The sequence below is a fragment of the Salmo salar genome, chromosome ssa12 (genome assembly GCF_905237065.1).
Source record: "Salmo salar chromosome ssa12, Ssal_v3.1, whole genome shotgun sequence".
NCBI classification, from domain to species: domain Eukaryota; kingdom Metazoa; phylum Chordata; class Actinopteri; order Salmoniformes; family Salmonidae; genus Salmo; species Salmo salar.
The window spans coordinates 68,439,646-68,467,273 of NC_059453.1; the positions used below are offsets into that span (position 1 = coordinate 68,439,646).

At 42.8% G+C, this 27,628-nt stretch overlaps 1 protein-coding gene across 2 annotated transcripts; it reads left to right on the forward strand.

Annotated features, from left to right (window-relative positions):
- Positions 1-621: 621 nt before the first annotated feature.
- nucks1a (nuclear casein kinase and cyclin-dependent kinase substrate 1a) lies at positions 622-27,234 on the forward strand. Of its 2 annotated transcripts, XM_014132953.2 has the most exons (8): positions 622-919; positions 7,641-7,690; positions 7,786-7,882; positions 8,076-8,122; positions 12,992-13,141; positions 13,228-13,374; positions 22,283-22,441; positions 22,601-27,234. In XM_014132953.2, exons 1-8 carry the CDS (start codon positions 903-905, stop codon positions 22,882-22,884), a joined length of 951 nt encoding a protein of 316 aa, XP_013988428.1. In that variant the 5' UTR covers positions 622-902; the 3' UTR covers positions 22,885-27,234. The 2 variants fall into 2 exon arrangements, with proteins under 2 accessions (XP_013988428.1, XP_013988429.1); XM_014132954.2 differs by lacking the exon at positions 22,283-22,441.
- The last annotated feature ends 394 nt before the right edge of the window (positions 27,235-27,628 follow it).

Genomic DNA, 27,628 nt, shown 5'->3' on the forward strand with positions numbered 1-27,628 from the left:
CAGGGAGAAACTATAATGTAAAACCTGACACATTTTTCTGTTTAAATATTCTTTGAATTTAACATTAGATTGTTGTTTGGACATTATGATATTGGTGGAGGTTATGAATGTTCAATTGTTCAGACAGTAGAACAACATTTATACATGACTCTGTCTTCTGTGCAATTCAGGTTGCAACTTAGATCTACCAGTTAGGCCTATTCTGGTGCCTGGGAATGGCTGCATTGTGGTGCCTGAGGATACGATACATACAGTGTCTGGATCACAAGCCCCCTTCAGTGGAAAATATATTACAAATTAATATGCATTGCCCACTACAGCCATTCATGTAACTACTATGCTGGCTGGCCGCGCATCTTTCCCAATAAAAAAGTTACATTGCGGTCATTTCGGACACAAACTCCGGCAACTTACATCCACACTGAGGGCCTCTTTTTGTTTTCTTAGCAGTGCTGTCTCAACCTATCGTTGAAAGGGGGGAGGGTAAATGTGTTGAACAACTGAGTTTGATGATCAACTTGAAGATCCAACCAAAAAGGAAATCATCATTCAAACTACCCAATAGAAGCTTTGGAGTGTTGATGCTCTCCTTTCAGTGGCAACGATGGGCGGTCCTCTGTGCCAAGAGCCCGCCCTAGTGCCAATCAGTTAGGTTGCGCACATGCTGCAGTTTCAGTTTGTTTTATTCACCATTTTGAGTAGCTCAAGGTAAAATTTAAACTAAAATCGCGTTTGGAAAAGAAATTCGTTCCCGTATATTTCGTTTTACGCAGTAGCTCGGGCTTTGGAACGTTTCGTTGCGCCCATTGGAGTTGCAGAGCGGGACGATTTCATTTTTATTTTCCTGGATTTAATTTAATTCTCCTTTCTTACATTCTTAACCTCTACAGTATTTCTGCAAAATGTCAAGACCAGTGAGGTACGTTTTTCTAATATGTCCATCGCTGAGGCAGTGTGGCGTGCACGCTGCCTTTACAGGAGACACGTACGTCTCTACCATGTTGTGTTTTTGGCCACATTTCCGTTTATTTGATGAAACATTTATGTAAATGTATTTTTTTCTCCTTGTGCACGCACTTACTAGCATGAATCCTTGCAATGTGGACTGTTCGTTCGCCATGGCGGGGTGAAAATGCCTGTATTGCGCGCGCCTTGGCGAGAGTGCGTGCATCTGGTGTGAATCATGTCTACAAAAACCGCTCCTACTCGAATATCATTTAGTGCGATACCCTTCTGTTTCAGTTGTATTTACCTTGATTTTATGTGTTCCTGGAATGTGGTATGTCATGGTATTTTGTGTGAGAGGGGAGGTAGACCAGACTGGGGAATATGGCTACCCATTCATCTGAAACGTTAATAAAAAAACAGGACTGGAGGTGGACATCGGCTCATGGGATGTGATCTTATTAACACGCAGCCTAGCGACGTCTACACTAGTTCCAAGTAGACTATCCACCATTGAAACGCAATTGTTTTATTCTATGGTCTTATTAGGGAACAATGAAATGTGAAAGGGGCGACGGCAGCCTGTTGGTTTTGAGTGAAAACGCGGTACGAGAAAGGGAGAGCTGAGGAGCTACATTTCCACTGATAGCAGGGGGCGGAGTGGCTTTAGAAGTCACCCCCCCCACGCCTAGCTCTTCGCTGCCTGAAAAGACCGAGAGGGTCGCATTTGAGCGAGAAAAAAAAAACCTATTTCGCAAGCTAAACACACATGGACGTTGCTTGTTAATAAAATGTAGCGGATGCAAATCAAGCAACTGTTGCAACAATGTAACCGATATTGCAAAAGGAATATGCAACAAAGTAGCAATGTGGCGTCGATGGTTGCCCCTCCCCTTGCTCCGGTTTTTTCCCCAGGTAATGCGTGGGTCCCTCTTTTAAATTTTCTTTTTTGGGGGGGGGTCGTTTGAACTCATGGCGATTGCTTTTCTGGTGGTGGTCAGGACTTTGTCTTTCGGCCTGTGTGTCTGAGGTCTTCACGGTGGCGACAGGGCCTGCGCTTGTAAAAGCGTTTATTGCCCTGACCCCCTTGCTCCCGCTGGCACATTTAACCATATGAGGTACCTTGGTAGCCTATAATTACTATTACAGACAATGTTTCCAATCACTTTGGTGTGTGTTAGGTCAGGGCGATGGGAAAATAGAAGGGTGTGTGTATTCGAGAGCAAGACCACTGTATGTAGGTTATGTATGCCTAATGCCTGTGTGTATATTATGGCACAGCTCTGAAGGTGAGCACCTGCCTGTGGTCAGCTGTGTCACCTACAGCACTGGTCTTCTGTAGTGTGTGTGTGTTAACCCATTCCACTCATCCACTTTCCCAAATGAGCCCTTGAAACTGGAGAAGTGAGACACAAGCATCCAGTTTACTAGAGAAACTATCCCCATCTGTGTGAGGGAAATTTTTAACATCAAAACGCGTACTGCTGATGCATGATTGATGGCTGAGTGTATTTGGGGGTGTGGTGGAATAGAGGGAACTGAGGTGGATGAAATCATGTTGCGCCTTGATTTGGAATAATTGGAAATACATTGTGCTGGCTGCATTTTGATGCATACGTTTTCTACTTACTGGAGATGAGAAGAACCATACTGAGTCGTGCATCTTATCTGAACCAGGTGTGGTTCCTAGAATTATGTTTGTCTAATCTGCGTCCATCTTTGCCCTTCTGACTCTACATTACATTGAAGTCATTGAATCTTCCTTTTGATTCCCTGAGGGGAATTTCAATGTGAAATGAACGATCTAAATCTCAATTTGTGATAAGTTGTGCTCAGTATCCAAAAAATGTATAATCTAAAAACAACTTTAACCTCTTACATCTAGACGTTCCGCTAGCGGAACACCTGCTCCAATATCCAATGATAGGCGTGGCGCGAATGACAAATTCCTCAAAAATACAAAAACTTCAATTTTTCAAACATATTACTATTTCACAGCATTTTAAAGACAAGACTCTGCTTTATCTAACCACACTGTCCGATTTCAAAAAGGCTTTACAGCGAAAGCAAAACATTAGATTATGTCAGCAGAGTACCCAGCCAGAAATAATCAGACACCCATTTTTCAAGCTAGCATATAATGTCACAAAAACCCAGAAGACGGCTAAATGCAGCACTAACCTTTGATGATCTTAATCAGATGACACACCTAGGACATTATGTTATACAATACATGCATGTTTTGTTCAATCAAGTTCATATTTATATCAAAAAACAGCTTTTTACATTAGCATGTGACGTTCAGAACTTCCAGAGGAATTTGCTAACAATTTACTAAATTACTCACACGATAAACGTTCACAAAAAGCATAACAATTATTTTAAGAATAATAGATACAGAACTCCTCTATGCACTCGATATGTCCGATTTTAAAATAGCTTTTTGGTGAAAGCACATTTTGCAATATTCTAAGTACATAGCCCGGCATCACAGGGCTAGCTATTTAGACACCCGGCAAGTTTAGCACTCACCAATATCAGATTTACTATTATAAAAGTTTGATTACCTTTTGTTGTCTTCGTCAGAATGCACTCCCAGGACTGCTACTTCAATAACAAATGTTGGTTTGGTCCAAAATATTCCATCGTTATATCCAAATTGCGGCGTTTTGTTCGTGCGTTCCAGACACTATCTGAAAGGGTAAATAAGGGTCGTGCGCATGGCGCAATTCGTGACAAAAAAAATCTAAATATTCCATTACCGTACTTCGAAGCATGTCAACCGCTGTTTAAAATCCATTTTTCTCGTTAAAAAAGCGATAATATTCCGACCGGGAATGTCCATTTAGCTAAACAGAGGAAAGTAAACAAAGCTTTCGGTCGACGCGGGCATGAGCCTGAGTCTCACAGTACTGTAACCAGCCACTACCCAAACGCGGTACTTTTTTTCAGCCAGAGCCTGCAAAGCCACGATTCAGCTTTTTACCGCCTTCTGAGACCCTATGGCAGCCATAGGAAGTGTCACTGGACAGCTAAGATCCTCACTCTTCAATAAACAGAGACAAGAAGAACGACACCTTGTCAGACAGGCCACTTCCTGCATGAAACCTTCTCAGTTCTTTGCCTGCCAAATGAGTTCTGTTATACTCAGACACCATTCAAACAGTTTTAGAAACTTTAGGGTGTTTTCTATCCATATGTAATAAGTATATGCATATTCTAGTTAATGGGTAGGAGTGGTAACCAGATTAAATCGGGTACGTTTTTTTATCCAGCCGTGAAAATACTGCCCCCTAGCCATAACAGGTTACTAATACAAAAGTTACAAATCAAATTGTATTTGTCACATGCGCTGAATACAACAGGTGTATTGGTACTGAGTTAATATACAGGGGTACTGGTTAGTTGAGGTAATTTGTACATGTAGGTAGGGTTAGAGTGACTATGCATAGATAGTAAACAGTGAGTAACAGCATTGTCAAAACAAAGGGTGGGGGGTCAATGCAAATAGTCCAGGTGTCCATTTGATTAATTGTTCAGCAGTCTTATGGCTTGGGGGTAGAAGCTGTTAAGGAGCTTTTTTGACCGAGACTTGGTGCTCCGGTACCGCTTGCTGTGTGGTAGTAGAGAGAACACTATGAACTGGGTGACTGGAGACTTTGACAATTTTTTGAGCCTTCCTCTGACACCGCCTGGTACAGAGGTCCTGGGTGGGAGGTAGCTTGGACCCAGTGAAGTATTGGACCGTACGCACTACCCTCTCTTGGCGCCTTATGGTCTGATGCCGAGCAGTTGCTATACCAGGCGGTGATGCAACCGGTCAGGATGCTGTCGATGGTGCAGCTGTAGAACTTGTTGAGAAACTGGGGACCTGTGATAAATCTTTTCAGTCTCCTGAGAGGGAATAGGCATTGTCGTGCCCTCATCACGACTGTCTTGGAGTGTTTGGACTATGATAGTTTGTTGGTGATGTGGACACCAAGGAACTTGAAGCTTTCGGCCCGGTCCGCTACAGCCCTGTTGATGTGAATGGGGGCGTGTTCGGCCCTCTTTTCCTGTAGTCTACGATCAGCTCCCTTATCTTGCTCACGTTGAGGGAGGGGTTGTTGTCCTGGCACCACACTGCCAGGTCTCAGACCTCCTCCCTATAGGTTGTCTCATCATTGTCGGTGATCAGGCCTACCACTATTGTATTGTCAGCAAACTTAATGATAGTGTTTGAGTCGTGCTTGGCCACAGTTGTGGGCGAACAGGGAGTACAGGAGGGAACTAAGCACACACCCCTGAGGGGGCCCCATGTTGAGGATCAGCATAGCAGATGTGTTGTTGCTCACCCTTACCACCTGGGGGTGGCCCGTCAGGAACTTTAGGATCCAGTTGCAGAGGGAGGTGTTTAGTCCCAGTGTCCTTAACTTAGTGATGAGCTTTGATCACTCTGTCATGCTGATTGAGTTCGAATAACAGACTGGAAGCTTCAAAAGGAGGGTGGTGCTTGGAATCATTGTTCTTCCTCTGTCAACCATGGTTACCTGCAAGGAAACACGTGCCATCATCATTGTTTTGCACAAAAAGGGCTTCACAGGCAAGGATATTGCTGCCAGTAAGATTGCACCTAAATCAACCATTTATCGGATCATCAAGAACTTCAAGGAGAGCAGTTCAGTTGTTGTGAAGAAGGCTTCGGGGCGCCCAAGAGTCTCCTAAAGTTGATTCAGCTGCGAGATCGGGGCACCACCAGTACAGAGCTTGCTCAGGAATGGCAGCAGGCAGGTGTGAGTGCATCTGCACGCACAGTGAGGCGAAGACTTCTCCCAACCATCCAGGAACAGTTTGGTGACGAACAAAACATTTAGACACCCACCAAGTTTAGCCCTGACCAAAGTCAGATTTCCTATTACAAAAGTTTGATTACCTTTGTTGTCTTCGTCAGAATGCACTCCCAGGACTGCTACTTCAATAACAAATGTTGGTTTGGTCCAAAATAATCCATTGTTATATCCAAATAGCGGCGTTTTGTTCGTGCGTTCCAGACACTATCCGAAATGGTAAATCAGGGTGACGAGCATGGCGCAATTCGTGACAAAAAAATTCTAAATATTCCATTACCGTACTTCGAAGCATGTCAACCGCTGTTTAAAATCCATTTTTATGCCATTTTTCTCGTAAAAAAGCGATAATATTCCGACCGGGAATCTCCGTTTAGGTAAACAGAGGAAAGAAAACAAAGCATTCGGTCCACGCGGGCACGCGCCTGAGTCTCACAGTACTGTGAGCCACTACCCAAACGCGCTACTTTTTTTCAACCAGTCTGCAAAGCCACGATTCAGCTTTTTGCCACCTGAGAGCCCATGTGAGCCGTAGGAAGTGTCACGTAACAGCAGAGGTCCTTTGTTTTGGATAGAGATGGCAAAGAAGGCCAAGAAATGGTCAGACAGGGTACTTCCTGTACAGAATCTTCTCAGGTTTTGACCTGCCATTTGAGTTCTGTTTTACTCACAGACACCATTCAAACAGTTTTAGAAACTTTGGAGTGTTTTCTATCCAAAGCCACTAATTATATGCATATTCTAGTTACTGGGCAGGAGTAGTAACCAGATTAAATCGGGTACGTTTTTTATCCAGCCGTGTCAATACTGCCCCCTTGCCCTAACAGGTTAAGAATGTCACGTCTGTATTATAACATGAAATTCATTCATTGACCTCCTGAAGCAGCTGTCCTCCTGAAGCAACATTCTTTCTGTGCCCCCACATGTTTGGATACTGGTGAAGTTACCAGGTTGTTAACTAACTAATGAGGTAATGTCATGACTGAACAAGGTGTTCACGGCCCGCTACATGGTTACCTGGGTGGCAGGTAGCCTAGCGGTTAAGAGGGTTGGCCAAGTAACCGAAAGGTTGTGGTTCGAATCCCCGAGACAACTAGGTGAAGGGAAAAAAGGTCTGTGCCCTTGAGCAAGGCACTTATCCAGAGAGACTTACATGACCAATTACGGTTAAGAGCGTCTGGTAAATGACAAAAGTAAGAAAATGGTTTCTGAGTGTAAAATGCGGCCCCCAGCGGCGATGCATCCAGCAAAATGTAGCGCTGATAATATGGTCACAACCCTTGAATCGTTTTTAGGCTCGAGACCAGCAGTTTTCTCTGTAGTCATTTTTCATGAATAGGAAAAAGCGGTACAGCGACGCCTGATCATTACAACAATTATAATCTGGCTGATAACTGGTGCCTGCAACTTAAAATGACAGTTTGCACAGCAAAAATATTAAGGAGCATATGTGACCGAAATGGTTGCACTTAGAGCCCTGTCCTCCAAATAGCTTTCATCCACCCTGTGTGTGTTGAAATCGTTGCAGATAAAGGAGAGGAAGCCACATTAAGACTTTTGACTTGTACTCGGGATGGGCAATTCCAGTCCTCGAGGGCCTGATTGGTGTCACACTTTCGCCTCAGCTAACACGCCTGACTCCAATAATCACCTAATCATGAACTTCAGTTTAAAATGCAATTAGTTTAATCAGCAATGTTTGTTAGGGATGGGGGGGGGTAAAGTGTTAACTGGGTCCCCCTGACAGCATGTAACTGCTAGTGAAGGCTGTCATGATGATTATTTCTGCATGTTTTGTCTTACGACAACAGTCCTCATCCTACCGACTAGAAACAGGATAGGAAATCTCTGTTTGTGTTTACTTCACAGGAACAAGAAGGTGGTGAATTACTCACAATTCCAGGAATCTGATGACGCAGGTGAGAGAGCAAGAGTTTGTGTACGTGTGTGCAACTGCAACAGCTCTCCCCTGTAGATAAGCTGTGTGTGTAAACCCTTTTTAATTCCCTTGTAGATGAGGAGTATGGGAAGAACTCAGACAAGCCTAAGAAGCCTCGTGCGGCTCCTCGCGAGGTGAAGCGCAAGCGGTCAAAGAACTCGCAGGAGGACAGGTGAGCCCGGAGAACCGCAGCAATCGGCTGAATCCTGACTCAAACGTCAGTGAACATCTTCCATAGGCATCGTGCATGATTTAGAAATACGAGTTGAGGGCATTCAACTCAAGATTTGGTGGTTCTATTAAAAAACAGACTTGGTGTGTAGAGAGGTGGTGTCTTGATGCTCAATTGTTGTTTTTTGTTTCAGTGAGGATTCTGATGAAAAACTCTCCAAATCCAAAAATGATTCAGCAGGTAAGCCATTCTGACATTTTCATTCGTCAACTGGTTGATTAACAATATTATGTTTAAGTCTAAATTTGTGATAAAGCTATGAATTATGTTAAGTCTATGATCCCTTTCAGTAGTGGAGATGTTGTGGAAGCTTGGGGTTAGGGAAAATGTCCTGAAGAGGAGGCTATGGTTCAAGCTTGGGGTTAGGATCCAATTAGTGATATGGGGGGAGAGAAATCGATAGTTAAATATATTATTTTTGACTATCATATTGACAATATCGCTAAATAAATGTTGTGCTAGTTTATTAACCTTTATTTAAACAGGTAGTCACATCGAGATACAACTATTTACAAGAGAGCCCTGTATACATTAACAAATGATGCCCAATACATTTAAAAAACAAATTATACTGAAAAAAATATAAACGCAACATGTGAAGTATTGGTCCATTGTTTCTTGAGCTGAAATACTTATTTCGCTCATATTTTGCACAAATTTGTTTACATCCCTTTTAGTGAGCATTCTCCTTTGCCAAAATAGTCCATCCACCTGACAGGTGTGGCATGTCAAGAAGCTGATTAAATAGTATGATTGTTACACAGGTGCACCTTGTGCTGGGGACAATAAAAGGCCACTCTAAAATGTGCAGTTTTGTCGCAGAACACAATGCCACAGAGGTTGAGGGAGCATGCAATTGGCATGCTGACTGCAGGAATATCCACACCAGCCCAGGACCTCGACATCTGGCTTCTTCACCTGCGGGATCATCTGAGACCAGTCACCCAGACAGCTGAGGAAACTGGTTTTCCACAACCAAATCATTTCTGCACAAACTCCGAAACCATCTCACAGAAGCTCATCTGCGTGCTCGTCGTCCTCACCAGGGTCTTAACCTGATTGCAGTTCGGCACCATAACCGACTTCAGCAGACAAATGCTCACTTTCGATGGCCACTGGCCTGCTGGATAAGTGTGCTATTCAGGGAGGTGTCACTTTTTCAACTGTACCGGGCAGATGGCAGACAGCGTGTATGGTGTTGTGTGGGCTAGCGGTTTGCTGATGTCAACGTTGGGGAACAGACGGCCCCACGGTGGCGGTGTGGTTATGGTATGGGCAGGCATGCGCTATGGACAACGAACATAATTGCATTTTATTGGTGGAAATTTGAATGAACATAGATACTTTGACAAAATCCTGAGGCCCATTGTGGTGCAATTCATTCGCCACCATCACCTAATGTTTCAGCGTGATAATGCACGACCCCATGTCTGAAGGATCTGTCCACAATTCCTGGAAGCTGAAAATGGCCTAGTTCTTCCATGGCCTGCATACTCACCAGCATGTCACCCGTTGGCCGTGTTTGGGAAGCTCTGGATCTACGTGTACGACAGTGTGTTCGAGTACCCTCCAATATCTAGCAACTTCGCACAGCCATTTGAAGAGGAGTGGGACAACATTCCACAGGACACAATCAACAGCCTGATCAAACTCTATGCGAAGGAGATGTGTTGTGCTGCATGAGGCAAATGGTCACACCAGATAATGACTGGTTTTCTGATCCACACCCATACCTTTAAAAAGTTATCTGTGACAAACCGATGCATCACTGTATTCTCAGTCATGTGAAATCCATATATTCGTGCATAATGAATTCATTTCAATTGACTGATTTCCTTATATGAACTTCATATCTTTGAAATGGTTGTTTTTATAGTATTTTAAATGTATATAAATTAATACACATTATATAAAATACACCAGCCCTACAAAGACATTACAAATAAAATACACATTAAACATATTTAAGAAAAGCAATCACATTCTGTAATATAAGTCTCCAATCAATCATTTTAAATGCCTGAAAGGCACCAGAATATCTAACTGCAAGGATTTCTGCATATTGTGCCACACATCAGGGGCCAAAAATGTTTTTTATCATGTGGAGACAAAAGGCGTTATTGATCCCTGAGAACGGGTTTGGTAATTTGTACGTCTGAATTTAATCAATTAAGTTATGTCCAGAGGAAGTTTCTGCACGACTGCTTTGTGAATAAATAATGCACCTCTCTTCTTACAGAGGTCCATCCCACATTTTTGTACAGAACACAATGGGGTCCTATAACCGTCCCCAGTGGTTAAACATATTGGTGACTGGAATACTGAGTCCAATGGTTTAAAAGCAGAGAATGCCGCATGCATGTAAATGTCAGCATAGTCTATTACAGGGAGAAGCGTTGTTTAAACAATCTTCCTTCTGTTTTCAGAACTGAGGCAGGATTTCTTTCTATAAAAATATATATAATCTCAGCTTTGTCACATTTTCAATTTGTGTTTCCAAAGACAACTTGTCATCAATCCAGATACCCAAGTTCTCATAGTGAGAAACTTGCTCCATTTGGAGTGCAAATATGCAGGTCCCCAGTCAACATTATGGGACCTAGAGAACAGCATAAAGTTGGTTTTATAAGCATTTAACACCAAGTTAAGATCCGTAAGTTATTTGAGTCAATCATGCTGAAGGTCACGAATGGCCTGCTACACTGAAGAGGCACAGGAATAAATAACTTATCTACGTAGAGATGAATTTATTTTAATTTTACCTTTATTTAACTAGGCAAGTCAGAACAAATTCTTATTTTCAATGACGGCCTACCGGGGAACAGTGGTTTAACTGCCTTGTTCAGGGGCAGAATGGAAGATTTGTACCATGTCAGCTCGGGGATTTGATCTTGCAACCTTTCGGTTACTAGTCCAACGCTCTAACCACTAGGCTACCTGCCGCCCCGATGAATGTTACAGGTGTTTAACAGTATTTCCAATGTCAATTTTTACAACGTGAACAACAATGGCCCCAAAATTGAACCACCATTAAGCACTTGAAGAAATGTGGATTTAACCCTGCCTATCATAATAGCCTGGGTTCTGTCACTAAGAAAATTCTGAAACCACAAACGGGCATCGGTGCTAACACAGACAACTTACTCAGTAAGATGGAATGATCAACTGTATCAAAAACCTTTGACAAATCTATAAATAGGGCAGCACAATTCATCTTAGCATCCAACGAATTGACAATATAATTTACAACAGATGTGGTTACAGTAATAGTACTTTTCCCTGGTCTAAACCCTGATTTGATGTACTTTCAAAATACAGTTCACTGATAAAAAAAGAACGAAGTTGCACATTAACCAAGGATTCAATAATCTTAGCTAGACAAGGAAGCCTTGATATGGGATGATTGTTGTGATCTTGACAACTATCACCTCCCTTATGTAGTGGCAGCACATTTCCACACTTAGGAATATTTCCTGATAAGTGTTTAAATGTAAAGATGTGGGTTATTGAGCCAACAATGACCTGGATCCAAATGGTCGGCCCTGTAGATTTCTTAATGTCAACAACCCATTGTTTGTGAATTGCCGAAAGGAAAAACCCTGACTGACATTTTCTAAATTATTCAATAAAGTTCCCCCATCAACATCCAGTACATTCTCGCATTGAGTAGGCTTTTGAATTCTATCTGCAGAAATCAAATGTTGATTTAATTAATTATATTAATGTTATCAGTTATAGGGCCAGACTCTACATTCATTTGTAAGGGAAGAGTAGAGGAAGTACAACCTTTTAATGATTTCAGTTTTCCAGATTTTATAGGGATTTCCAGTACAGTCAGCGAGTGTTTTTTAATATAATAATCAGATTTAGCTTTTAAAAACACAATTCGCAATTCTCTGAAGGATTGCCAGTCCTGGCCGGAGTCAGTTTATATTATTATCTGCAGTGGTGTTAAAAACAGTAATACAGTGATTAAGAGCCAATTCAGAATCCGGTATAGCGACGATACCATCAAGATCACAATGGTAGAGATGTTAATGTCTCTTTGTAATAATGCATGGTTTTGTCCTAATGAGTCCTAACATCTCTAATACAAACAATAGGACAGTGGTCACTAATATCCAGGGAGAAAACAACACCACTAGCCACACATTTCTCTGGAGTATTTGTAAACATCAGGCCAGATTTGGTCATGTGGACTTGGTAATCAACTGGGTGAGGTTTAGGTTATTACAAAAAAATCCTTTAAACGGTCTAAGTCTTGGGTTCCTCAGGACACGTTAAAGTCACCTGCGACAAAGTCAGCGGGACTAGTTACCAAACATTTCTTAGGGCGGTAGACTCCCAGAACAGTTGCGTTGGAATTAGAACCTAGTTGAAGACTTAGCTAGATAGCCTTTAAGAGACACAGGAAGGTGACTTTTTGTACAGATAGCAGCAACACCACCACCACCGCCCGTTCTATCAGCACGGGTACTGTAAGACCATCAGTAGTAACCTCAGAATCCACATTGTTTTCAGATAAAATACAAATATCTGGATCTTGATGTAGTCCATTTTTGGCAAAATGCTGCAAATATTTGATTACTAATTGGGTTACGTAAATTTTGACTCATCATTACCACTTCCATTACATGGGATGCGCAAATTTACAAGCATCATGCTCTCCCTCCGTGTAAAGACATTTGACTGCAACCAACCACAGCGCACTCAAATTGTACCGGAGAAGGGACAGACGGCAGACTGAGTTTCCCTGATATCGCTCGCTTTGTGACTGACAGGCGCCTAATCAATAGATCACTAGAAGATGCATATCGTTCATTCTAGCGGGAGAGTGCTCGACAGACTAGTGCATTTAAATGGAAAGTAGCCTAGTTAATATGAAGTCAAAGTAGAAATGAGTCTGTGACTGGCTGATTTAGCCGACCTGGTGCTAATGGAAAACACTATCAAGGACGGAAGGGGACTAGGGCTATGGGAAGGGGCCCAGGCTAGTGGCCAGGAGTTATGTGACCGGGCTACAGGTAATGTTTTTCTGTTTGGTTGCAGATGACTTTGGCAGTGATGAAGACAACGACTTTGGAGAGGAAGATGATGAGGATGGAGGGAGCGACTACGAGGCTAAACGAGGCAAAAAGGGAAAGACGGCCAAGGTGGCAAAGCCCACTAAGAGGACACCCAAGAGAAAACGACCCGCAGGTAAGACTCATACACTGAGGTGTCTGTGTGTACGGCAGTTCTAATATGACTGTGTTATAACCTGGCTACCCATTTCTGTGTGTTAGATGACAGTGATGAGGAGGTGAGTCGTAAGGTGCGTACGGTGCGCCAGGCTGCCACCAAGGCCGTGTCTAAACAGAGAGAGATCCTGCTGGGAGACGGAGGCAGTGAGGACGAGGAACGCGAAGACAAGGAGGAGGCCTTCGCAGACCGTAAGTCAACCACTCAAAAGAAAACAGGCCTACCTGGACCTAGCCCTTGATCATGACTCTGTTCCATTACATTACAAATAAGTCTTTGAATTGAAGGCATAGGCCTGGGCAATATGGCCAAAATATAATAGCACGGTATTAAAAAAATCTAATAATTGACTGTATAAAATTAGCTTAGTGCGTGACCCTAGGATGGCAATGCATACATTCTAAGTGATTTAAATGGGTCTTTCTAGTTTCTGATTGTTTTATACTGTTCAATTCAACTTCAAGAAAAGACAAACTAGCTGTTTGCAGATGTAAGAAACACAAACAAATAAGGTAATTGTAGTAAGTTAGTGGATTTATATTAAGAAGCAAAGTGAAAATGTCATTGTCATCAACATTGTTGTATGTGCTGCAATGACCATGCAGACTGAATGCAAGCGTCTTGGGGTCGAGGAATAACAAAGGCGTTCCTTGAGTGACGGGGCGGGGCTAAGTCTGTGTGGAAAGCGGCATTTGGAGAGATGACTCAATTAGCGAAGTAAACTGTAAAAGTGGAGGCACACACAGCTTATTCCATTTAACAAACCAAACATTCAAATCCCATTGGAGAAGGTAAACTAAAAACCCAAACAGGTTCGTGCATCATTACCGTTATAATGTAAAATACAGTGTACCGTCCAGCCCTACGAAGGCGTCTTCTGTATGGGGGGAGTTTTGTTAAGAGCCGCGATGTTCGGTCTGAACATTAACACGCATCGCTTGACGCACGGTTCTGGAAGCATAAGGACCTTTATCTTTCATATAGCGTAAATCATAAAAAATGTTAATGGAGACACCTTTGATAGGGTTAGTGTTCCCACAGGCCATATCTCCATGTCACAGCGCCTGTTTACGGAAGTCAGAGGGACCACCTGTGCTAATTAGCTATCTAGCATGATCCGAATTATGGAACGCCGTTTGGGTCTTTGCATGTCAAAAAGGATACACATCAAATAACACTATATGATGTGTCAAATAAGTTTTGGGGCCAATCAGAACCTGAATATGACTGCACGTCACATAATAATTTAACGTGTTCATACATTTTTTTTACGTAGTTATTACACATTGATTACACTATCACTCGTATTTTATTTCATATGTCACAATGATTCATTGATACGTACGCTATGATGCTGGTAGTTGTGTCGCGCACCTACAGTGCTGGTCATAAAAAAAAGCTAGCTAGTTGATGGATGCAAACAATGTTCTTCCCCAAAAACATAGCAAAACAACAATCTGTTTCAGTAGCTATAGTTAGCTAGATAACTATATAACTAGGTGTCGTCATCTAAAATGACCTTAATTTATAAGATGGTTCTTATTTGATTAATGGTGGTCGGGACCCATCTATGTGAAGCTAGCCATAATAGTGGACTTTGCGGTTAGCCTTCAAAATGAAATTATGCCATTGACAGTGATGCAAATAAATAGTACAATTATGCCATGAGGTTGGAATGTTATATAAAATCAACAAAAGACAATTTGTTAAATTGTCGGCACCGACAGAGATGGCCACCTCGCTTCGTGTTCCTAGGAAACTATGCAATATTTAGTTTTTTTTGTGTTATTTCTTACATTGTTACCCCAGGAAATCTTAGGTTTTATTACATACAGTTGGGATGAACTACTGGATATAAGAGCAACGTCAACTCACCAACATTACGACCAGGAATATGACTTTCCCGAAGCGGATCCTCTGTTTGGTTCATCACCCAGGACAATGGATCAGATCCCAGCCGGCGACCCAAAACAACGGCGCCGCAGACGGAGCGGTCTTCCGGTCAGGCTCCGTAGACGGGCACATCGCGCACCGCTCCCGAGCATACTACTCGCCAATGTCCAGTCTCTTGACAACAAGGTAGATGAAATTCGAGCAAGGGTAGCATTCCAGATAGACATCCGAGACTGTAACGTTCTTTGTTTCACAGAAACATGGCTCACTTGAGACACGCTATCTGAGTACAGCCACCTGGTTTCTTCACGCATCGCGCTGACAGAAACAAGCATCTCTCTGTTAAGAAGGGCGGGGGTGTATGCCTTATGATTAACGAGACATGGCGTGGTCATAACAACATACAGGAACTCAAGTCCTTTTGTTCACCTGACTTAGAATTCCTTACAATCAAATGCCGACCACATTATCTACCAAGAGAATTCTCTTCGATCATAATCACAGTCGTGTATATATTCCCCCCTAAGCAGACACATCGGCGACCCTGAAAGAACTTCATTTGACTCTATGTAAACTGGAACCACATATCCTGAGGCTGCATTTATTGTAGCTGGTGATTTTAACAAGGCTAATTTGAAAACAAGGTTCCCTAAATTTTACCAGCATATCTTTTGCGCGACCCAGGCTGGCAAAACCCTGGATCATTGTTATTCTAACTTCCGCGACGCATATAAAGCCCCCCCCCGCCCTCCTTTCGGAAAAGCTGACCACGACTCCATTTTGTTGCTCCCAGCCTATAGACAGAAACTAAAACAGGAAGCACCTGTGCTCAGGTCTGTTCAATGCTGTTCCGACCAATTGGATTCCACGCTTCAAGATTGCTTCGATCACGTGGACTGTGATATGTTCCGCATAGCGTCGAACAACAACATTGATGAATACGCTGATTCGGTGAGCGAGTTTATTAGGAAGTGCATCGGTGATGTTGTACCCACAGCGTCTATTAAAACATTCCACAACAAGAAACCGTGGATTGATGGCAGCATTCGCGTAAAACTGAAAGCGCAAACCACTGCTTTTAATCAGGGCAAGGTGACCGGAAACATGACCGAATACAAACAGTGTAGCTATTCCCTCCGCAAGGCAATCAAACAAGCTAAGTGTCAGTATAGAGACAAAGTAGAGTCGCAATTCAACGGCTCAGACATGAGAGGTATGTGGCAGGGTCTACAGTCAATCACGGACTACAAAAGAAAAACCAGCCCAGTCGCGGACCACGATGTCTTGCTCCTAGACAAACTAAACAACTTCTTTGCTCGCTTTGAGGACAATACAGTGCCACTGACATGGCCCGCTACCAAAACCTGCGGGCTCTCCTTCACTGCAGCCAACGGGAGTAAAACATTTAAACGTGTTATCCCTGGCCACGTCCTCAGAGCATGCGCAGACCAGCTGGCTGGTGTGTTTACGGACATATTCAATCAATCCTTAACCCAGTCTGCTGTTCCCACATGCTTCAAGAGGGCAACCATTGTTCCTGTTCCCAAGAAAGCTAAGGTAACTGAGCTAAATGACTACCGCCCCGTAGCATGCACTTCCGTCATCATGAAGTGCTTTGAGAGACTAGTCAAGGATCATATCACCTCCACCTAGACCCACTCCAATTTGCTTACCGCCCCAATAGGTCCACAGACGACGCAATCACACTGCCCTAACCCATCTGGACCAGAGGAATACCTATGTAAGAATGCTGTTCATCGACTACAGCTCAGCATTTAACACCATATTACCCTCCAAACTCGTCATTAAGCTCGAGACCCTGGGTCTCGACCCCGCCCTGTGCAACTGGGTCCTGGACTTCCTGATGGGCCGCCCCCAGGTGGTGAGGGTAGGTAACATCTCCACCCCGCTGATCCTCAACACTGGGGCCCCACAAGGGTGCGTTCTCAGCCCTCTCCTGTACTCCCTGTTCACCCATGACTGCGTGGCCATGCACGCCTCCAACTCAATCATCAAGTTTGCAGACGACACTACAGTGGTAGGCCTGATTACCAACAACGACGAGACGGCCTACAGGGAGGAGGTGAGGGCCTTCGGAAAATAACCTCACACTCAACGTCAACAAAACAAAGGAGATGATCGTGGACTTCAGGAAACAGCAGAGGGAGCAGCCCCCTATACACATCGACAGGACAGTAGTTGAGAAGGATTTTTCCTTGGCGTACACATCACAGACAAACTGAAATGGTCCACCCACACAGACAGTGTGGTGAAGAAGGCGCAGCATCGCCTCTTCAACCTCAGGAGGCGGAAGAAATTCTGCTTGTCACCAAAAACACTCTCAAACTTTTACAGATGCACAATCGAGAGCATGCTGTCGGGCTGTATGACCGCCTGGTACGGCAACTGCTCCGCCCACAACCGCAAGGCTCTCCAGAGGGTAGTGAGGTCTGCACAACGCATCACCGGGGGAAAACTACCTGCCCTCCAGGACACCTACACCACCCAATGTCACAGGAAGGACAAAAAGATCATCAAGGACAAGAACCACCCGAGCCACTGCCTGTTCACCCCACTATCGTCCTGAAGTCGAGGTCAGTACAGGTGCATCAAAGCGGGGACCGAGAGACTGAAAAACCGCTTCTACCTCAAGGCCATCAGACTGTTAAACAGCCATCACTAACATTGAGTGGCTGCTGCCAACATACTGACTCAACTCCAGCCACTTTAATAATGGAAATATTGATGTAATAAATGTATCACTAGCCACTTTAAACAATGCCACTTTATATAATGTTTACATACCCTACATTACTCATCTCATATGTATATACTGTACTCTATAGCATCTACTGCATCTTGTCTATGCCGTTCGGCCATCACTCATTCATATATTTTTATGTACATATTCTTATTCATTCCTTTACACTTGTGTGTGTATAAGGTAGTTGTTGTGAAATTATTAGGTTAGATTACTTGTTAGATATTACTGCATGGTCGGAACTAGAAGCACAAGCATTTCGCTACACTCGCATTAACACCTGCTAACCATGTGTATGTGACAAATAAAATTTGATTTGTTGAAATCACACTGATGTATTAGACTTTAGAATTGCATTAGGGGCATACTTATTTCACTGTACAGCCTTACCTATGGATTGTGGATCAATGACATGGGGTATCAGTCTACTCAGTGACACCCAGAGAAGATTAGCGTCGTAGCTCTTACACGGAACCCAATCCGGCTGCACGCGTGCGCTATCGTGCATAAATGTATTTTGTCCCCCTACACCAAACGCGATCACGACACGCAGGTTAAAATATCAAAACAAACTCTGAACCAATGGCATTAATTTGGGGACAGGTCGAAAAGCATTAAACATGTATGACAATTTAGCTAGTTAGTTTGCACTTGCTAGCTAATTTGTCCTATTTGGCTATCTTGCTGTTGCTAGCTAATTTGTCCTGGGATGTAAACATTGAGTTGTTATTTTACCTGAAATGCACAAGGTCCTCTACTCCGACAATTAATCCACACATAAAACGGCCAACTGACTCGTTTCTAGTCATCTCTCCTCCTTCCAGGCTTTTCCATCTTTGAATTTATATGGTGATTGGTATCTACACTTTCATAGTATTACCACGACGACCGGCAAAACATTTCATCTTTCAATCACCCATGTGGGTATAACCAATGAGGAGATGGCACGTGGGTACCTGCTTCTATAAACCAATGAGGAGATGGTAGAGGCAGGACTTGCAGCGCAATCTGCGTCAGAAAAAGGAATGGCTTCTATTTTAGCCATAGGCGTCGCAGACGCTTGTTGTCGCGCGAGCAGTGTGGGTGCAATAATTGAATAACATGAATTTCTAAATTTATTTTGCAACGCTCGCACACGCGACGTGTCCGGTTTGGTCAGCATGTTATTGCGGGTCTCTGAAACAACTGTGAATTGAGCCACATTTATTGTCAACCTATGTGTATTGAACACTATTCCGGAGGAAAAAACAATACTGCATGGATGTTTTGGAGTCTGATAACTCTGAGGAGTACGTTGGGGAAAAATCTCTTTGGTATTGAGTAGACTGATTCCCCATTTCATTGATCCCCAATCCTTAGGTAAAGATGTACAGTGCAATATGAATGTCAATGCACACAATAGGCTGACTGGGTAGGTGATTCCACACAGTCAGTCCCGCGATAAGCGCTACAACGCTAATATTTGCATAAGCCCTTCAGTTGTGTTCTGTGGGTGTCACCGAGTAGACTGATACCCCCATTTCATTGTTTCACATCCCAACCTTGTTTAACATGATCTAGTCTAAATATGGCATGATTCCACCAATTGTAACCATCATTTTCAAAGAGGTACTTTTATTTTGAAGGCAAACCGCAAATTCCACTATTGTGCCTAATCTTTATTGTGGCTAGCTTCACAACACATCCTGGTCCGGTTGAGCCTCACTAGCCAGATGAAGCTAGCTGGCTGCTTATAACGTTAGCTTTGGGCAACAGGGTTAAGTACAATTTCAATAGGCGAACAACAAGTGGTTACCTAGCTAATACGTACTCACAAGGATTCCTAAATCATTGTTAAGAATAATGAAAATGAGTGCAGTTTCTACTGGTCATTGCTAGCTAGCTACCCCAGAAGTTGCAGTTGAATAAATAAGTCATTATTACCAACGCGGTATTGTAAACACATCGTTCGTGGCCGGTGTGTGCTTGTTTGCAGACTTTGTTTGTACAGCATTGACAGTGCTACTGATAGTGTTGGCGCTTGGCTTGCACGTGAAAATTCAGCACACACAGCATTCTATAATCGAATTGTGTTAATTGACTGGTAACTTTTTTTGACACGCAAAGACCCAAACGGCGTTCCATACCGAATACCTGTGTGTAACAGAAAAATACTGTTGGCTGCAAATGTGATAAGGCTGGTCTTAAGTGTGTATTTTGCATTTGTGAAATTATTTTGATATGAACGGGATTTATGGTTCTAGAACTGTATCGCAATTGAGAATCGAGTCGCGTTTAGATGTATTTGTCTGTTTTTCCTGCCAGAGCCAGTCTACCGCTGAAAATAACAAGGTCCTTGAACCTTTAGGAGTAAAGGTAACATTAGGCTCCATAAGAGTACATCTTGGGCTAACCCAGACCATAAACTAACCACTACACTAGGGCTTGGAATTGCCAGGGACCTCAAGATACGGTATTATCACGATATTATCACAAAATGTATTGTGATTCTCACGATTTTATATATACACATATGGTCACTTAGAAATATCCTTGTTTTTGGAAGAAAATCACTTTATTTTTTTTAATTTTAGAATAATGTCAAATTGATCAGAAATACAGTGTAAACATTGTTAATGTTGTAAATGACTATTGTAGCTGGAAACGGCAGATTTTTTTTTTTAATGGAATATCTACATAGGCATACAGAGGCCCATTATCAGTAACCATCACTCCTGTGTTCTAATGGTACATTGTGTTAGCTAATCCAAGTTTATCATTTTAAAAGGCTAATTGATCATTAGAAAACCCTTTTACAATTGTTAGCACAGCTGAAAACTGTTGTCCTCATTAAAGAAGCAATACAACTGGCCTTGTTTAGACTAGTTGAGTATCTGGAGCATCAGCATTTGTGGGTTCGATTACAGGATCAAAATGGCCAGAAAAAAAGGACTTTCTTCTGAATCTTGTCAGTCTATTCTTGTTCTGAGTAATGGAGGCTATTCCGTGCGAAAGGGTTATCTAATGATCAATTAGCCTTTTAAAATTATATACTTTGATTAGCTAACACAATGTGCCATTGGAACACAGGAGTGATCGTTGCTGGTAATGGGCCTCTGTACGCCTATGTAGATATTCCATAACAAATCGTCCGTTTCCAGCTACATTGGTCATTTACAACATTAACAATGTCTACACTGTATTTCTGATCAATTTGATGTTAATGGACAAAAAATGTGCTTTTCAAAAACAAGGACATTTCCAAGTGACCCCAAACTTTTGAATGGTAGTGTGTGTGTGCATATAAACTGCAAACTAGAGCAAAAATATTATTGCAATATTATCAAAACCATGAAACCATTTGCAGTAGACTGGCCTTACTGAAGAGCTCAGTGACTTTCAACGCTGCACCGTCATAGGATGCCACCTTTCCAACAAGTAAGTTTTGTAAAATTTCTGCTCTAGCAGAGCAACTGTAAGTGCAGTTATTGGGAAGTGGAAACGTCTGGGAGCATCAACTGCTCAGCCGCAAATTGATAGACCACACAAACCCACAGAACGGGATTGCCGAGTGCTGTGGCACGTTAAAATTGTCTGTTCTCGGTTTCAACACTCACTACCGAGTAACAAAGAACTGTTCCTCGGGAGCTTCAAGAAATTGGTTTCCATGGCCGAGCAACCGCACACAAGTCTAAGCTCACCATGCGCAATGCCAAGCATCAGCTGGAGTGGTGTAAAGCTCACCGCCATTGGACTCTGGAGCAGTGGAAACACATTCTCTGGACTGATGAATCATGCTTCACCATCTGGCAGTCTGACGGACAAATCTGGGTTTGGCGGATGCCAGGCAAATGCTACCTGGCTGAATGCATAGTGCCAACGGGAACGTTTGGAGGAGGAATAATAGTCTGCGGCTGTTTTCCATGGTTCAGGCCCCTTTGTACCCGTGAAGGGAAATCTTAACGCTACGGCATACAATGACATTCTAGATGATTCAGTGCTTCCAACATTGTGGCAACAGTTTGGGAAAGGCCCTTTCCTGCTTCAGCATGACAATGCACCCTGTGCGCAAAGGAAGGTCCATACAGAAATGGTTTGTCAAGATCGGTGTGGAAGAACTTGACTGGCCTGCATAGAGCCCTGACTTCAACCCCAGTGAACACCTTTGGGATGAATTGTAATGTCGACAGCGAGCCAGGCCTAATCGCCCAACGTCAGTGCCCGACCTCACTAATGCTCTTTTGACTGAATGGAAGCAAGTCCCCGCAGCAATGTTCAAACATCTAGTGCAAAGCCTCCCAGAAGACTGGTGGCTGTTATAGCAGCAAAGGGGGACCAACTACATATTAATGCCCATGATTCTGGAATGAGATGTTTGACGAGCAGGTGACCACATACTTTTGGCCATGTAGTGTATTTGTCAGGTGAAATTACCAATAATCACCACCTCGTCCTCCTCTCTCTAGCTGATGAGTCGGGCAGTGATGAAGACTTCATGGTTGAGGATGATGATGATAGTGACTATGGCCGCTCCAAGAGCAAGAGGAGCAGCAAGAAGGTGATCAAACGGAGCCGGCCAGAAAGGAAGGAAAAGAAATCCCCCAAACCACGACTAAAGGCCACTGGTAGGACCGCTCACCATGAATCAATCACCCATATTCTTCAGAACTGCAGGCATCGGTTGTTAAATGCTTTTTTTCCCAGATAATGTGTAAGTATCTTCCCAGCCTCATAACTTCATTGAATGAATGTGTCCATAACTTTGTGTGCCTCTCCTCCCCCAGTGACCCCCAGCCCAATGAAAGGAAAGGGTAAAGGTCGCCCCAGTGCTGCCAAGGCCCTGGAGAAGAGCTCGCCCAAAGAGGAGGAAGAGGAGGAGCCAGAGAGCCCTCTGGAGGAGGAGGAGGAGGAGGAGGTGGTGGTGAAGAAGGACTCCTCCCCCACTCCCAAGAAAACAAAGGAGGCACCCGGGAAGGAGAAGGAGAAGAAGGAAAAGGAAGATGAGGAGGAGGAGGAGGAGGAAGAGGAGGACGGATCGGAAGAGGACGTACCCTCTGGGGAAGACTAGACCCACAGAACTCCCACCTCTCTCTCCCCCTCCCCTTCCCTCTCTCTCTTTACCTTCTCAAGTTTTTGTTTCTCTTGGTTTAGAGTTTATTTTGGTTTCATTGGTGGCCTGGCTCAATGGTTTCAACCTCATGTGGATTTGTTGTTTAGTGTTTGTTGTTTAGTGTCTGGCTTCCCGTAATGACTGACTGACTGAGGACATTGAGATTTTACTCCATCTCTCTGAACATGTCCCATTCCTCCATCCCTGTCCCCTCTGCTCAGCTACACCTCTATTGGCACACCTCTCTTCTCTTTTTCATCTCCCTCTTCGCAGTGACTGCATTAGTCTTTCCTACACAAGTCTGTGTGAAGCTCAGAAAATGGTTCTTTAGGCTTTGTTAGTTTGCCTTTCTGAGAGCTCCGTGCTAGTGGACATCTGTCCTCAACAGTCGCTTGAAGTGTGGAGTCACTGGTTTTCTTTCTGCAGGCTGATGTGTGTGCAAGTGAGCCTTCAATAAAAAAATATATATATATATTCTAGCCATCTTCTTTATCTGCTGAGTTCTCCATTCCCCTCTCCTCCCCAAGTAATCTTTGGTCTGACATGACTGGATAGGTGAAAGCTATGTAGTATAACCCTTGCTTGACCTATCCAGTAGTGTTAGATCAGTGATTACTGAGCCCTGGGTTTGTTCAGTCTGTCTGGGTTAGGGTTTCCATCTCTATCCTGGTTTCTCAGTGGACTGCTGTTGTCCAATCAAAGCACTGTTTTTTTTATTCACTGTTCCACAATATCCATTGGTTTAGTTACAGCCCAACGCTGACTAATCAGAGAAGGCCACACTGGAGACTCAGAGGGAGGATATGTAAGCGTGTGAGATTGTTCTCCCTTAGGTCCTGTGCCCACTAACCCCATAGCGCTGTGCCGACACTGACAAAGTGCTTTTTAAACTCTCAAACACAATACGTTTTAAGGAAGGTTTTACGGTTGTTATTTTAAATGTTAACTTGGTTGAATTAATGCTGTTGTATTTCCACCTACTCTGAAGTTAAGCTCTGGCCCTGTGTCAAGGACCTTCAGTATAACACATACACAAAGCTTGTTTTGTTATTGAATATGAAACTGTTCAGTCGTGCTTTGAGATGAATTGTTTATTTTATTATAACAGTACATTCATAGTACAAGGAACAGAGTTGAAGATCACTTTGGAGTAGCAGTGTGTTATTGTGCTTTAGACAGAGAGATTGCTCTGAGCTGTAAACGGTAATTATGTTGTAAGAGAGATGCTCATGGAAGCAGGTCCTAGATCAGCCCTAAGAGAGCCTGTTTGTTTGCTGTGTGCTGGTACTACCAGTGTGTGGTTGTGATGGAGCACACACTCAGGGGGTTTGGTGTTTCCTCACCCTAGACCCTCTACCATTGGTTTGTGGTTCTGAGATTTTGGCTGCCCCTGTGCTGGGCATGACACATGCATAAACCATACACCCATGCCAGCACACACACACACACACACACACACACACACACACACTACCCTGGCATGGCCAGAGCATCCTTTCATTGTTCAACCCTTTGTGCCAGGCATCCACAAGCCTTTTTTAATTGAATCGAGAGTTGTTTTTTGAGAGCCCCTAAAATGAATGTTTTTTTGTTTTTTTTGTTTTGTTTCAATTCTCTATTCAGATTTTTTGTAATGTTTGTTTTTTAAGAAAATAAATAAAATGTATCTTGATTTTAAAAAGAAAAGTCGACCCTATCCATCTGTTTTTCTGCTGGGTTTAGGCAGACTGGGACAGCAGACCCAGCAACTCCTTTGTTCCACTCTTCTGTTCCACTCTTCTCCTTTTCTCTTATTCTATCGCTCATCTCACGCGCTCTCTCTCTCCTGCACTCAGCTCATACTCACTCCCCTCTCTCACACACACACGGCTCATTCACCTCAGACAGACAGAGAAGAAGTCAGGGTGTTGATGTAGTCAACAGTGATGCCGGCTTATGTTTTGCTCTATACCTCTCCTCTGCTCTCCTCTACAACCAATAAACACTAGCTGCATTTCCCCTATTCTGCCCTTCACAGATCTGATAGGACTGGATAAGTGACAGCAATAGATCCCCACAGTGGTGCCATAATACCCATAAAACCTGGCAGTCAAACGTAAATGGTTCCAATCGTTTTTCCACCATACATTTTAGAAACACTTAAAATAAGGGCTGTGTTTTGTTTAGGCTTAAACTGGCGATGTTTTGATAACCATGTAAATATCTCTCAGACAAGGTGACTTATTAAATATATTTGGCTCTATTTACTCTGATTCAAAAATGCTAATTAGCATCAAAGTAGACATTAGCAAGACTACAAATCCCTGCATGTCATCTCAAGCTGGCATCTTTTCTAACAGGTAAATTGTCAATGTAAAACTTGCACAAAACAGTTCACAGAATTGTCAATTTAAAGAAATTTAGCCAATTTATTAGTTAACCCAGAGATTCTTACCTTTTGCCTCGATTCAGGGGTCTTATCCAGATGATCATGGCGTTTGTAGTTCTTTATGATAGCCACATTAGCAGCTAATTAGCATTTCATTTTAGGTGGGTAAATACAGGCCAATATATTAAGTCACATTGTCCTAGAGAGATTCACACCGTTATCAAAACGTCACGCCGAGGTCAGCCTACACGAAACAAGTCCTTATTTTATTTGAAGTGTTTCTAAAATCCACTATGGGGAAAAATGAATGGTGGAAAAACGATTGGAACCAATTCCTTTTTTGACCGCTAGGTATTATGACTCATACAGTGGTACTCTATATGAAGGAATCTTGGTCAAACCACTGCTTATGCCTTCCCGGTTGTTTCAGATCTGCAAATAGGAGTGTACAAGGGCAGAAGTGAGAGAGAAGCCATGAAATGAGTGCAAGAGAATGTTTGTTACTCCTCCCTGGGTTGAAAAATATTTTTGAGCCAAACCTATGGTATTGTAAAGCATTCTTGGTCTATGTGGGTTCATTATTGTTTTCGCTGAGAATTAAAGCTACTAGTAATTAAAACAAGTTTGGGCGCTTTCTTATTGCCTTATATTCCCTTGGTACTACTAAACTAGAGGAGCACTTGGTATGGTGTGATACATGGGGATTGGAGGGATGTTATGGTGAATACTAAACCTGTAGATCTTAAATGATTCCACCCGGCCTACAGGAGTGCCTAGGGCGTTGGGGCTAGTGGTCACTTTGGAATTCAGCAAATGAGTGCTCTGCCTTGGATGTTGACCAACTGAAGCCATAGATCTAACATAGTATTAGAGGACGACGTGGAGGGGGTGTCTGTCATCAAAGGAAAATAATGAAATAGAAGACCTAGCTGACCGAGATCAAAGCTGTTATTATACCAAGGGACCACTGTATGTATATATTTTTTGGCCTATCCGTCAGACCCAATGATGTTCTGACCAATACCAAATCGCTCAAGACTGCAAATATGTGCCCTAGAAGATGTTTCAGCAGACCAAAACCGAAACCTTGGTTCTGGTGTACTTTCCCTGGTACCCTCCTGATGGCAGTGGACAAGTGTTTATATGCCTAACTCCAAACTGGCCCCTACAGGTCCAAGCACTTCTGTAGATCAAAGATGGGTATTAGCACATTTTGATGACAAAAATCAAACGTTATTGATTACCAAATTGCCTATTCAAACCTTGGCTACACATGGGCCTTAGGGTTAGGAGTTAATTTGGATTGGTCATCTTTGTATAGGACTTGTATCATGTTCCTGAATGACACTGAATGCTTGCACTGTGTGGGGTTTCTGTGTCCAGGCAGTAGGGGCTCCCACACAGGGCTATAAGGTCCATACTTCTAGGCTTCTTTTCTGCTAGTTAATCGAATGATTCATGTCACTGGTTGGCCAGAGAACTCTCTTACATGGTAAGAGGTTTGAATCAGGGGAAGGATTGAAACCAGTAGTGCTGTGTACCTCCAGGCCCAGATTTGAATCCCCCTGTTTAACATGAACACATGACCATGACAAACAATGGATTTACTATTTCTTTCCCATCCTTTCTTCAGTATCCCTGCATTTATATTGCTTTTCATTTGTTTATTTCTATGTATCTTAAATTGTACTGGCAATGTAAATGTAAGCAAAATTGTGATTCTTACAGGTGATTGCGCCGAGAAGCTTTTGTCAGTGTTGTGGAATGGGAACGCTGAACTGTTGAATATTTTGCATGTTGTGGAAAAGTGAGTAGCGACGATGATGGTAATGATGATGATGATGATGAAGGCAATATTGTGGTCTTAAAGTATTAACGACAACAATGATGTTGATGACATTTTGGTTTCCCGGCTTCTAATAAAGGCAACCTACTTTTTATACGGATTTAACTAGTTGTTTTGTGATGTCGAGCTCTATGTTTCATGTGTGAGTAGGATTGCACAGCTACCAGTATTTTAACAAAGTTACCAGAACATTTAGTAATTTTGGTAATTAACATGTCATCTATGGCAATCTTGGGTAACTTTGGTAATTTATACTTCAATAACTTTTAAATGTATTCATATATAGTATAAATGTTTTCTATCTGTGTCCATATTGTTCATGAGTTTCTAGTGGATAGACCATATGGTTAAAGAGAAAATAGCCTAATTAATTAAAAAAGCATTAATCAACAATGGCATTTTCAATTAACTCCGTTTTGGTGCCAACACATTAACAAAGACATATTGACATAGTAAAATAAATAAAAGTTTGTAAAAAAAGCTGTCAT

Bases quoted from the DNA above. Each gene is read 5' to 3' on its own strand.
- nucks1a (XM_014132953.2), top strand. The intron at 7,883-8,075 runs GTGAGCCCGGAG...TTTTTGTTTCAG, and splicing joins AAGAACTCGCAGGAGGACAG to TGAGGATTCTGATGAAAAAC. The intron at 13,375-22,282 runs GTAAGTCAACCA...TCCTCTCTCTAG, and splicing joins GGAGGAGGCCTTCGCAGACC to CTGATGAGTCGGGCAGTGAT.